Source organism: Mustela erminea, chromosome 6, assembly GCF_009829155.1.
Source record: "Mustela erminea isolate mMusErm1 chromosome 6, mMusErm1.Pri, whole genome shotgun sequence".
NCBI lineage: Eukaryota > Metazoa > Chordata > Mammalia > Carnivora > Mustelidae > Mustela > Mustela erminea.
The window spans coordinates 51,650,974-51,664,504 of NC_045619.1; the positions used below are offsets into that span (position 1 = coordinate 51,650,974).

General features: G+C 43.0%; 1 protein-coding gene across 4 annotated transcripts in view; it reads right to left on the reverse strand.

Moving 5' to 3' along the window:
- The window catches only part of TBC1D30 (TBC1 domain family member 30), an 82,066-nt gene that overhangs the window by 32,175 nt on the left and 36,360 nt on the right, over positions 1-13,531 (reverse strand). For 2 of the 4 annotated variants that reach the window (XM_032347151.1, XM_032347152.1), the window contains exons 3-5: positions 4,173-4,234; positions 3,587-3,652; positions 1,648-1,773 (exon numbers count right to left, since the gene is read on the reverse strand). In XM_032347151.1, coding sequence (XP_032203042.1) covers positions 1,648-1,773; positions 3,587-3,652; positions 4,173-4,234 — 254 coding nt within the window. Of the gene's footprint in view, positions 1-1,647; positions 1,774-3,586; positions 3,653-4,172; positions 4,235-7,659; positions 8,743-13,531 lie in introns of those variants that run through there. The other 2 variants (XM_032347154.1, XM_032347153.1) reach the window with 2 other exon arrangements.

Genomic DNA, 13,531 nt, shown 5'->3' on the forward strand with positions numbered 1-13,531 from the left:
AGTTCTAAGTCTCGGATAAAATAAGAGTCATTTCAATATATGCGTGATCAATGCTAGTCTTATTCCTTTCTCTGAAATGAGATGTAATATTCAACTATCATATTCAACTCCAAATAATATTAAGGAGCAATATCAAAATATCAAAAAATGCAATACTGTAGAGAGACAGGAAAATCATTCTGTCCAAGACAGAAAAATCTATCCAAATTATTTTATAAATTTGTATAAAAAATAAACCTCTATCGTGCTTTAGTATTTAATGAAGACAATATATATAATTTAATAACTAAGCAGAGACTATGATTTTCAGGAGTTCATGTCATTTTACTGACACAGCTTTCACTTCAATGAGAAAAATTAAAGATCCTCTAAATAACATGATTGTTATAAAATGTATACTGCCTTAACTCACAATTTAAACAGAAAGAAAACATTTCAAACATGGAATACTTATCTCTGAGAAACATTCTGAAATTCCAAATAAACAGCTAAAATATGGACAGCGCCCAGGCTTTATAAACATACAAAATAGAATTTCATCATTCTTTTTAACATTTGTCTGAAATGGACTGAGTTAGATCATAAAGCAACTCCTTTCATAGTTAGGACTTCTTCATGAAAAAAGTATCTTCAAATCTGTCAAAACCTTAGCCAAATTCTGATGGCCAAAATTAATGAAAGACAATTTCCCTTTTAAAACTCCAGCTTAGGGGTGCCTGGGTGGCTCAGTTGTTAAGTGTCTGCCTTTGGCTCGGGTCATGATCCCAGGGTCCTGGAATCAGAATCAAGCCCCTGGAGCCCCCCAACCCCCCAAACCCCCCATCCCCACTTCCTAACCCCCCACTCCATCCAGGCTCCCTGATCTGCTCCCTGCCCAGCGGTAAGTCTGCTTCTCCCTCTCCCACTCCCCCTGCCTGTGTTCCTTTGCTTGCTGTCAAATAAATTAATTAATTAATTAAATAAAATAAATAAATAAAATCTTTCCAAAAAATAAAAAATAAAAATAAATAAAACCCGAGCTTAGCATTATACTGTAATGAACTCATATAAAACCAAAAGCCATGTGTTAGAGGCTTATGTAAGAGAACAAGAGTGGGATCAAATTGAATCAGCAACCTTGGCTTTTGGCAACAGACCCTAATCAATTGAAATAATCCCAGTAGGCAAACCACAGCTGTCTCCACAGCTGGCTTGAACCCTTGACCATCTGGTTTTAAGTAGACCCATCAGTCAATCTGACTATCTTCATAAATTGGCAGTTAAGAAATTATCAAAGATCCTAATAAGAACCCACTCTAACATGAAATATACTTAACTTTAAATTTCACAACCTGTAACTTTCATGTAAAAATCCAGCTAACAGCACTGACCCATGCTAAAGAAAGAAAAAGAAATTTCAATCTCCTATCAAGTGAGCAAGTAAATAGAATATGAATAGGAACATTTTCTTCTTACCGCCAACATGCAAATTTATGAAAACAAGACAGAGTCAAAGTTCCCATTAAAAGGCTGTTAACTAAGGGAATAAGAAAGCAGAAAATATACGGACATTCAGACCATTGCATTTGATCCTCTGTCCAGGAAACATCTGGCTCTTAGAAACCTCCTTCCAAGTCAAAATAAACAGGTCAAACTCAGGGGCCTTACCTTGACTATCTGAATTCCCATCGAGTCATCATCAGGATTACTCCTTTCATTGAAAGTGAAACGCATGGTTTTGTCCCAATCAATAGCTATACTGTGCAAATACTGATCTGCCAAAGTCAACCACACCTAAAATATTTAAGAGATATTAAGAGATAAAGAAGAATATTAAGAGATAAAGAAGAATCCTAAAGTAAAATATTAAGAGATAAAGAAAAATCCTAAAGTAAAATATATAATTTCACCTTTCTTTATTAAAAAAAAATAGTTATTGCAGCTAACAAGAAAATGGGAACAGATCCACATGTAGAAATCAACGTTTCATTGAAATGTTTGCTATACTGAATTGCACCAATTAGGGTCTTTCATTTATTCTTTCCATTAATATTTGTTGAGCTTCTATTATGCACTAAGCAATGATTCAGCCATTAGGGAGGGATACTGTTAAGGAAACAAAAAATTTTTTCAACTCTTATCTCAGTTCACTGGATTAGCTATACTATCTTCTGAGCTTATTATACTTGGCTTGGAATCACTCTCTGTATTTGGACACTCATGGAAAATGGGTCTTTTTTCACCATGGAGCAGCCTCTGCCTTTAAATCATCCCTCAATCTCTCTCTCACACACAAAACTGACAGATGGGGTCCCATAATGAATAACTTTTTTTTAAAAGAGTCACTGGATATTTTTATTCCTTTGATGACTTTATTCCAAAAAGCTGTTTCTGTAAGAAATAGGGGAACCCCCAATGTTCAAACTCTAAAAGTATTAAAACTAGGTTTGTAGTGAGGGTTGCTGGAGGGGAGGAGGGTGGGAAGGATGGGGTGGCCGGATGATGCACATTGGGGAGGGTTTGTGCTATGGTGAGTGCTGTGAATTGTGTAAGACTGATGAATCACAGACCTGTACCTCTGAAACAAATAATACATGATATTTTACTTTTTAAAAAAAAGACTAGATTTGTAAATTAATATATTAAGAAAGCACTTCAAGTTTTGGTATTTGAACATAATTTAGCAGGAGGAACACTGATCAATATCACCAGCCAGATTTTTCTCCCAAGCATCAGAATCACATACCTTATATTCAATCTAACAGGAATCCATGTCCACTTAGCCTTCAAAATACATCTAGACTCTGACCCCTTTTCTCCATCTCCACTATGGCAACCCTGATCCACGTCTTGCCTGAATTACCCCAAGTCTTCCACTGATCTCCCTGCTTCCGCCCTTGTCCTTCATATTATCAAGCCAGGGAGGTCCATTTAAAATATGTTTTATCATGTTACTCCCCAGCTCAAAACTTCCCAATGCTTCCCATCTGAGACTGGGCAAAGGTCTTACGGCAGTCTCTAATGTCTACATGACCTGCCAACTCCTGACCCCCATCACATTTACCTCTATGACCCTCTCTCCAAATGCTTTCCCCTTGGTTCACTGTCCTCAGCACCCCCAGTGCCTTCCTAGTGCTTGCATACTCCTGAGACAATCGTGGGAGGGTGCTTCCTGTTTGGAGTGCTGGTCCCTCAGGTAGCTCCCCTCACCACCATCAGGGCCCTATTCAAATTTTACCTTGCTATTTAAAATGCCACCTCCTTATCTCCATTCCCCCACCCCCAGGGCTCTCCTTTCCTTCTCTGCTTTATTTTTATGCAGGGCGCTTATCACCATCTGACATACTTTATATTGGATGCATTGTAAACTCCATGAGGAGGAAAATTTGGGTCTGTTTTTCTTAATCCTCCCACTCCTGTATCCTCAGGACCTGGAACAGTACTTGGCATAGAATCAATAATCAATAAATACTTACTAGATGAATAAATCATGAAGAGACAGCCTTCAAATTACTAAATCTAGAATGTTCTTTTGGACATTTCAGACATTTTAAAGAGGAACAGAGTGCCGATCCTTTTGTATTTTAGCCCTCTGAATCCTCCTTACCTTTCTCCTCCATTCCTTTGGTATACCTGTTGACAGCCTGGCAACTGCCTTCAGAGCATCATACCACTAGGAACACAGAAAAAACATTGGCAAAGTGATAATATTGACCTGGATAAGCACTTTTCAACCTTTTTCCTATTTTGACATCCAAAAAGTATGAGAAAATTTGTACAGCACACTGAGGTAAACAGAGCTTCTTTCAGCCAGGCTCCAAGGCCTGCCCACCCCCCACCTGAAGTCCTCTTAAGACACCTGAGACTCACATCCACACACAATGGCTGGGAAGCTCTAGTTCAGAAACAAAAACATGTATTATGGATTCAAAATAATAGATATTCCGTTTTTAAAAATTTTTTTCACACCTAGCAAGTACAAAACTCACACACATAGCAAGTACAAAATTTTTCATTGCAGGTATAAACACAGGCCATTTATAAGCTCCTAAGCTAATTTATCTATAATTTTAAAAACTGACGTGCCTTATGTGTAGTAAAGTATATGTTAGTTTTCCTACTTTGAGAATATACCCTGTGTGCCTTGTTGATTCCCCCAAGTAAGAGTATTTTCAATAACCAAAAATAGTTACCTGCTGAAAACCATTTTGACCTAAAGATGGCTCAAGAGTGAACTTCAACTTTGTATCAACTCCTAAAAGAAAAATATAAAACTGTTATTTTGGAAGAAAATACCAAGCTAGACCAAAAATAAAAGTAAAAATTAACCTGATTCTACTGAATCATCATAAATTTTTAGAACATATATTTTTTGCTAAATTTTAGTCAATTTTGTTAAAATAGAAAGTAACAATATTGATTTTCTAAAATAGAAAAATACCCTGTGGCCACTAGAATGAAGCTTATCACATAGAATGGTGGCTTCCACAGCTGTCTGGAGTAGTAAAAAAAAAAAAAAAATGACACCAAAGACTTGGAGGGGGAGGGAGAGAATCTTATGCAGGCTCCATGCCCACAGCAGAGCCCAGGCAGGGCTGGATCTCAGGACCATGAGATCATGACTTGGGCCGAAACCAAGAGTCCATGGCTTAACCCATTGGGCCACCCAGGAGCCCAATTCTTTATCTTTAAAATGAGGGTAAAAATATCTATCTCAGTAGACTAAGTGTTGTAATGATTAACTATAAATCACCTAGCACAGTATAATTTATATTTATGAAATTTAGGAAGATAATTCTCTACTTATAGAATTTGTTTTCTAATACATGCATGAACTAAATCTATGTAGGAAACCTCAGTGAAATATTAAAAGTTATGAAAATAATGCCACTGCCTTCTCACTTGTGGAATAATCCACATTAACAATCTTATTCAGAGATTTTCATGTATCTTAAAATTCTGTCATGATACACTTGCTCATTGAAGATAAAACAGTTGGTATGTTTAATCATAGACTACAAGCTAAAAATATAACTGAGCTAATTCCAAGTTGTCTATAACTTTAAATAAACTTCTTTGATTCCAGTCCCAAATCTAAGGAAGAAGAGAAAAAAAATAGGAGAATGTATCAAGACAATGTGCTTATAATATACAAAGACAATATGAAATACTCATATTGGGCTCTTACTCAGAATCCCATGTTAGATGTATGTGCTGTTGTTCCTGAAGGAAATTACATGACAATTTTTATTCCCATGTTTATTTTATTAAAAATAATATCAGGGATGCCTGGTGGCTCAGTCTTTAAACGTCTGCCTTCGGCTCAGGTCATGAACCTAAGGTCCTGGGATCCAGCCCAGTGTCAGGCTCCCTGATCAATGGGGAGTCCGCTTCTCCCTCTCCCTCTGCCCCTCCCCCACTGTTGGTGCTTGCTCTCTCTCTCTCTCTCTCTCTCTCTCATTTGCTCTCAAATAAAACAAAATCTTTAAAAAATAATAATAAAATCAAATCTGAAAGTGTTATTTTTTTCTACAATTTCAAAATCAACTAAATCATATTTCAAGTCATTTTTTAAAGATTATTACTTAAAAGTTCAAGGATCAAGATATATCAAACATTATTAACAGAATTTCAGTTTTAAAATTTATGAGTCTCATTTATGACAATATGTTTCCTTCTAAGATGTTGACTGCAGATTAGGCATACTGAAAACCTCCTGACACCTTCCACTGCTTAGGAGTTGGTATGTAGATAGAAACTATCTTCAGAATTTAGAATTACAATAATAAAGTAGACTAGTGGACTCAAGAAATATACGATTTGCCCAAGCCCATGACAGTGTGCAGATGCCCTTCTTGGAAGTCCTAGAAGAGTACTGTGAATACAAGACTTGGGTCCTAGATTTCTAAAGTCAAGCTGTGTTACAGAATCCCAGGCATCCAGTCAATGCCCTGATCCGTCTTTTCAGAGCTTCAGGACCACAAGCATATTCTGCCTGAAAAGATTTCCTTCCCCAAGAGAAGTACCCCCCTCAAATTCTAATCTCTCTGAGATGATTTAAATGAAGTCCTGCTTCGATGGTGCAGAGCAATGACACAATGGCCACATGATTGCCTCCAGCTGGGGCGAATGATTTAAGGCACTATGAGAAACACACTTCGTTGTAAGGTTGCTGTCCAGATGCGGAGTGCTGAACGGAGGAGCATGTCGTCATGACTTTTGCTTTATTGTAACAAAGGCAAGAAAATTCGGCCCGCGCAGTTACTTCAACCGACCTAAAATCTCTGGATTCCCTGACCGTATGACCGAATATGCTCCCTTGCTTTTTCAGAGCACCTGCTGGGCATCAGGTGCTGAAAACCGGCTGGGGTTAGTCTAAACCACAACTATTTTCTCACGATCTAAAATGAGTCACAGGACTTAACTGGAATTGATCATTCACCACCTGCATGCGATAGCTGAAATCAGGTCATTTTCCCTCTTTTCTTCTAACTGAGTAAGGGAGGGGAGAAGGTTTATGTTTCATCTGATAGTCACGGCTGTTCCGGATTCAGAAATACAAAACACTTAACGTGGGAAGAAGCTTTTTTTAAGGGTAAAGGAAGATGGTGAATAAATACTACAGTCTCTGCAATTAGACACTTCCTTGGGGAGAAAAACAAAGAAACCACAAGGTTCGTAAAGGCAGTCAAGCGTTCCACCTTTTGGGGTTCCGCGCCTCGTCATATTCTCTCCAGCAGCCTCAGGATAGCAGGTTCCCGATGGCGCTGGGAGGCAGGGGCTCGGGGAGGACAAAGTCGTCTGGCACCCCGCTGGGGCGACGCTGGGGACAAGCGAGCAGCGCTAAGCACCGATGAGAATGCAGCCGGCTCCCTCTGCGGCCACCCCTTGCAGAAAGCTCTCTGCCCCAGGCGTCCGCGCCACGGCCGGGCCCATAAAACCCCAGGGAGGGATACTGGGCGGTGGAGCAGACGCGGAGTTATGCAGCCTAGAGAAACAGGGATATGTAAACACAAGCTAGCAGCATAAAGGGCCTAGCCTAGCAAGCAAGGCGAGCTCCCGGACTTTGGCTCTAAGAAAGAATCACTACTTGCAAGAGTGTTTCAAACCCGTTCCCCACACGGACACACAAATTAAAGGCTCCAGGCGAGCTGGCCCTGGCACTCACGCCGCACAGATCCTCAGGAAAATGCCCCCAATTTTTCCTTCGCAGCCGCTGCCTTCCCGTCCGTCCCCAAGTATCAAACCTGTGCCTTTCTCCACCTCACGCACCTCTTTCAAGATCTGGCTTCCTGTGAGCCGAGAGCACAATTGGTTGCGCGGCCTCTGGTGGCCCGGGTAGCCGCGGACACTTCCCCACCACGCGCACAGGGCCGAGCGCGCCGCTCGCCCGAAGCTCCCGGCACAAATAGGGCTAGAGTGCGCACAGGCCGCGGGGTCGGGACCCGCCGGCAGCATCGGGTCCTCCCAGCCTTGGGAGGCCGCTGCCCGCGCCCAGGCCTTCGCCCGCGCTCTTCCCTCCCAGACAGACCCAGCCCCGCCTGCGCCAAGCCGCGGTACCCTGCACCCCGCGGCCCGCAAGCGCTCCCCGGCCTAGGCGGAGTCCAACTGAGGCAGAGGCATCAGTTCCGGGGCGCCACGCTACTTTCCAGTGCCCCATCTGCAGCCCCGGGTCCTCACCCGGCTCCAGGGTGCAGAGCAGCCGGGGCGCGGTCCGAGAAATGCAGCTGCGCTTTTTGAGCACATTGCTCAGGATGGTACCCACGCCGCCGCCGCCGCCGCCGCCACCTTGCCGCTTCAGGCATCTCCCTCCGCGCCTCAGGGAGCCGGTCAGCTTGTCCTGCCGCATTCGAGAGCGCTCCGGACTCCGGCGCGGCCGCCGTCCGCCTGGGTCCCAGCTACCCCGCCGGCGTAGCGGCTTCGCGCGCGGGACTTGGCGAGTCCGCTTAGCCGAGGGGCCCTCCGGAGCAGCGAGAGTGCGGCCGGCGCTCGACGGTCGAAGGGACCTGCGGGGCACCGCAGAAGCCACCGAGCGCGGAGCGGTCGGCAGGCATCTGCAGTGCGGAGCCTGCACGGCTGAGGCAGGAGACGGCTTGGGGCGGGGAAGAGGGCGGGAGCGAGCGAGCGCGAGGGAGACGAAGGCGGCGCTCCCGCCCCCAATCCCGGCATCACTGTGCGCAGGCGGGGCGGCCCTAGCTCCCCAACGCCAGGCCGGCTCCTGGCATCTGCGCCCGGGAGCCGGGAGCCGCAGAGCTGCGGAGCCTGGAAACCCCGGAGCCCGGGAGCCTGGGAACTGGAGAACTGCCGGGGGAACAACTGCGCCCAGGGACCCGAAGCAGCCGGAGATTGCTGTGCTCTTCCCAAGATCTGGGAGGAGCTGGAGAGGGGCACCAAAGAGGGCAAGTCTCAGGTGCAGAATATCAGAGAGATGCAAGAGTCCACCTAACCAAACAGCGTCAGAAGAGACTGCGGCCCGAAAGATGAATCTGGCAGTGTGGCAGAGAAGCTGGCAGATGGTGAAGCACAAGCTTGATCCCAAATTGTGTTAAACTCCTAGCAGCTTAGACAGGCATGGGAAGCACGTAAAAAATAATAATAATAATGGTTCTTTCTCTTGGAAGAATAGCCTTTAAGAAAAAAGTGTTCACATTTAAAAGCAGCGTTTTTTGGTTGTTTTTTGTTTTTTTAAGTGCTTCCTCCTCTCTCCAGCCGGAGATTAAGTAGTTTAGAACTATTAACTATCACTACTGTTTTTTTTTTTAAAGTCATTCTTAAACCATGACATTAACCAATTGAATATTAATCATAAAAATGAATGAGGAATAAGGAAGGAAAGGATGTGGAAGCAAATAGAGACATCTGTATTTGCTAATATTTAGAAAAGGAACACTACAAGGATAAACCAAAACTAAAAGATATTTACATGGGAGGGAACAGTGTGGAATAAAGAGGAATGGAAAACTGAGAGGTCTTCTGGATGTACCTTACATAGTTTGACTCTGGAATAACATATTAATAAAAAGAAAAAATGAAAATGAATGGGAAAAAATGAACCTAACTGAATATCCTGTTGATGGCACAAGAATACAGGAAAAAAATTAGTAAGTTGCTTTAGAATACAGTATTATGACTGTACATCAATGGTGGCATATATTCCAACAGCAAATTGAGCTGCAAAGAAATCTTAAATGTCAACAAGTAGCATTATTGTTATTTGATATTGCTTTCTTTTAATTCTTATGTATACTATGGGATAAAGCAAATAATTGTTACTGTCAAAAGGGACCAAGATCTGTTCAGTGTGACAGGAAATACAAGTATACAAAGAAATTAGGGGTTTTTAAATCCTGCAATATTATATTAAATTGGAAATACTAGTATGAACTCTTTTTTTTAATGTCTCGAAACATGTGTCAAATGTCTTTATTTTTTTTTTTAAGATTTTATTTATTTGAGAGGAGAGCGAGAGGGAGAGAGCGAGCCTAGGTGGGGGTAGAGGCAGAGGAGAGGGAGAAGCAGACTCTCCACTGAGCAGGGAGCCCTACGACAAGGGGTGGAAGGAGGCTCCATCCCAGAACCCAGGATCATGACCTGAGCTGAATGCAGCTGCTTAATGGACTGAGCCACCCAGGTGCCCCCCCTTTTTTTTTCCCAAAAATACATACACAGTTGATCCTTGAACAAGAAACAGAGGAGTTGGGGGGTCAACCTTCCTCCCTCCCCTCCCACAGTGGAAAATTTGCAAATAAATTTTGACCTAATAGCCTACTATTCACCAGAACCCTTACCAATAACAAACAGTCAATTAACTCATATCTATCTGGATGGGGCACCTGGCTGGCTCAGTTGGTAGAGCATGCAACCCTTGGTCTCGGGGTCCTGAGTTCCATGTTGAATATAGAGCTTACTTTAAAAAAAAATTAATTCCTGAAGTGCCTGGGTGGCTCAGTCAGTTGAGCGGGGACCCTTGATTTTGGCTCAGGTGATGACCTCATGGTCCTAGGATCCGCCAGGCAGTGTTGGAAGTCTGCGCTGAGTCCAGAGTACGCTTCATGTTCTCCCTCCTTCTCCCTCTCCCTCCACCTCTGTCCCTCCCCCAGCCAACAAGCTCTGTAAAATAAATAAATAAAATCTTTTTAAAAATTAATTCCTATGCAAACTTTTGGGGCACCTGTCTGGCTCAGTCAGTAAAGTATGTGACTCTTGATCTCTGGGTTGTGAGTTCGAGCCCTACACTGGGTGTAGACAGTTACTTAAAAATAAAAAATTAAAAAAATACTTTGGTGTGTTTTATGTATTAAAATATGTATTCTTACAATAAAGCTAGAGAAAAAATTTAATCATACAGAAAATGTATTTACAGTACTTCTTGAAAAAAATCCACTTATAAATGAACACAGTTCAAGCCCATGTTGTTCAAGGGTCAGGTATATCCCCTGAGTACAGTTAAAACTAATGAACACCTACAGCACCCAGGTGGTGGTCTCTAAAAACTATTCCTCACTGAAAAGAATCAGGGCTTCTTTGAAGTCTGACTGATTCTAGGACTGAGCCTGAAAAAAGTATAAGATGAGCCTAAATCATTTTTGATGAGCTAAGGAAGTATGGAAGTGTTCCAAGACTAATGGCGTCATGTCAAAAGGATGTAAGGGCCACATGAATAGACTACTATTAGCCAACGATGGACAATTTTGAGCCTCAAAAACAATGGCTGCTATTGATTGAAAAGTATTGAATATTTATTAAATGCATTCCTAGTGAGACTCTACAAGAGCTGGAAAAGCAGTCATTCTTAATGACTCCGGCAGACTTATTTGGTAAGAAGTACATTCTGGGCTTTGTGAAGTAGCCCCAGAATTTGAGGACAACGTCAGAAGTGACACAACTCTAAGCATGAAATGAACATTTCATATGTAAGAATCTGTTAAGATGAGATTGTTAACCTACAAAAGTAAACACGGCTCAGACAGGGTTTGAGCTCCTCAGTTATGCCTGCCCCACCAGAGGAAAAGTCCTTTGAAAAGGCAATACTCTGCCTCATCACTTAAGAAGATGAAGTCATTGTTTAACCTGGTCATGATTAACTGTTTGGCTTAGATTCCCCAACATTTTACACCAAGCTTGGGTACAAAAATCTATCCTTCATCAGCCTGATGATTTCATAGTTTCAGTCCATGTTCATTTCTTTAGCTTTCTCTTAATTTTTTTTAAAGATTTTATTTATTTATTTGACAGAGAGAGACCACAAGCAGGCAGAGAGGCAGGCAGAGAGAGAGGAGGAAGCAGGCTCCCTGCTGAGCAGAGAGCCCGATGCGGGACTCGATCATGACCTGAGCCGAAGGCAGCGGCTTAACTCACTGAGCCACCCAGGCGCCCCTAGCTTTCTCTTAATTTTAATAAAATTAAATTGATGTCTGTTGACTATTCCAGCCTATCTCAGCTGTGCTGATAAAAATAACAGAAAGTGAATGATGTTCGGCTTTGGCCAATTTTTTAGAGGGCACCCCAGGCCCCTGGGGGTGAAGATGGTGATTAGTGGCCAGAATAAAAGGAAGGGAACTGGAAGGAGAGGGAAAATCCAAGAAAACAAGCTGGTGTCTGCATGCACCGTCTCGTCTTCCACAGTTCTCATCTGCTCAAACCTTTGAGGGTTTTGTGTTCTCTTTTAACAAGGGAAGCTATTCACACTCTGATTCCAGCACTGGGCCAGCAGGAAAGACAGCCTAAGCAGCCAAGAGGAGGAGCAATGGGCGCTGCTCTACAACATTGCCTCTGGAGTGGAAAGGACATTCAGCTCCCACAGCTGGCTGACATACACCGCGCAGACCATCCCCCTTCCTCTGGCTCAGATTCCATGCTCACCAAGCAAACACCGAATGTCATCTGACTTCCCCTAGATTTTGCTGCAAAGAAGAGAATGTTTGGACCCATTAAGAGCACAGTCAATACCCCTGAATCTGCTAATCTCTCAGGGAGCTGAGGAAATCAAATTTCTGGACTGCCAAAGCTGAATCTGGACCCCAGATTGCCAAGCCACCTAGATGTGTCATAGTTGACAAAAAGATCTCTCCTTGAAACTCTTCCTCAGTTACAATAGTTTTTTTTGCCATTGGTAATGGGCGCTTGTTGATAAAAATTCTATTTTTACCTCAGATTCATCACAAGGAAAAACTGACTCTTTAAAAAGAAAATCTGTGGCGGGGGCAGGGAGGGGTGGGGCACCTGGGTGGCTCAGTGGGTTCGGCTCAGGTCATGATCTCAGGGTCCTGGGATCAAGCCCCGCATTGGGCTCTCTGCTCAGTGGGGAGCCTGCTTCCTCCTCTCTCTCTGTCTGCCTCTCTGCCTGCTTGTGATCTCTGTCAAATAAATAAGTAAAATCTTTAAAAAAAATACTTAAAAAAAAAGAAAGAAAGAAAGAAAGTCTCTGGGGTGCCTGGGTGGCTCAGACAGTTAAACATCTGATTCTTGACCTCAGCTTAGGTCTTGATCTCAGGGTTCTGAGCTCAAGCCCTCTACTGGGCTCCGTGCTGGGTGCAGAGCCTACTTAAAAAAAGTTTCCTTGAAAACTTCCCATTCCCATTCTAAACTACACAGAAATGGAAAACAGAAAAAAAAAAATTTGAAAATTTCTATTATACCAATAAGTAGTGAGGGAATTAAGAAATATTATTTTGTTTACATTGGAGAGGAAAGCCAAGATTGCCAACTTTTATAGCAAACAGATAATTAAGCACTAAAATACAATGGTCTAAAAGCAGTCATGGCACAAACCTAGTATTAGGCTTATTGTATGACTCATAGTTTCTTATTCATGTCTGGAATATTGTTTTCTAGAAGCAAAAGATGTCACCTGAAGTCAGCTTGCAGCAGAAACAATGCCAGCATGGACTTTGCTTAAAGCTCTCGGGTGGTGAGATTTCCAGCCAAGGCCAACTTCACATCCCTCTTTACTAATTGAGTGATCTTTACTAATCAAATAACAGTGAATTCACACTTGGGCAAATTGTATCTTGGCCCAGTCCAGAGCACTTACAATTGAAGCTGAATTACAACTGAAGGCTCAGTGAACCCTTCACAAGGATTTTCCTTGCATTGCTGAAGGAACACCCTGCATGTCCCAGAGAGTCCAGTCCCCGTGGGCCATCCCCAGAGAGGGAAGTTCCTAGGTGGACCCAAGAAGTAGGGACCGCTGGGTTACCCCAGCACCTTCAGGCCTATGAGCTAGGAGTGAGGCTTCCTTGAGAGCAAACTCTCCCTTGAATGGGAGAAGGGGGAAGAAGTCAAAAGGAACGGAAAGCCCAACGTAAGGAAGAAAAGCTCTGTCCCCAGGGGCATCCAGATGGAAATCAGGTCTGGGACTCCTGGATTTCCTAACGCTGCTATTTTTATTTCACAGTAAAATCTTAAAATAAAAAGGGCCTACGTGCCTATCTTCAGGGACTGCACAGAACAAGTGGTGACAACTACCAAGAGAAAAGGCCCTGGAAGCCTGCTTTGAGGAGAGAGAAAAACCACAGGGAGCTGGCTTGCTCTGGGGAGATGGGCCTGGAGC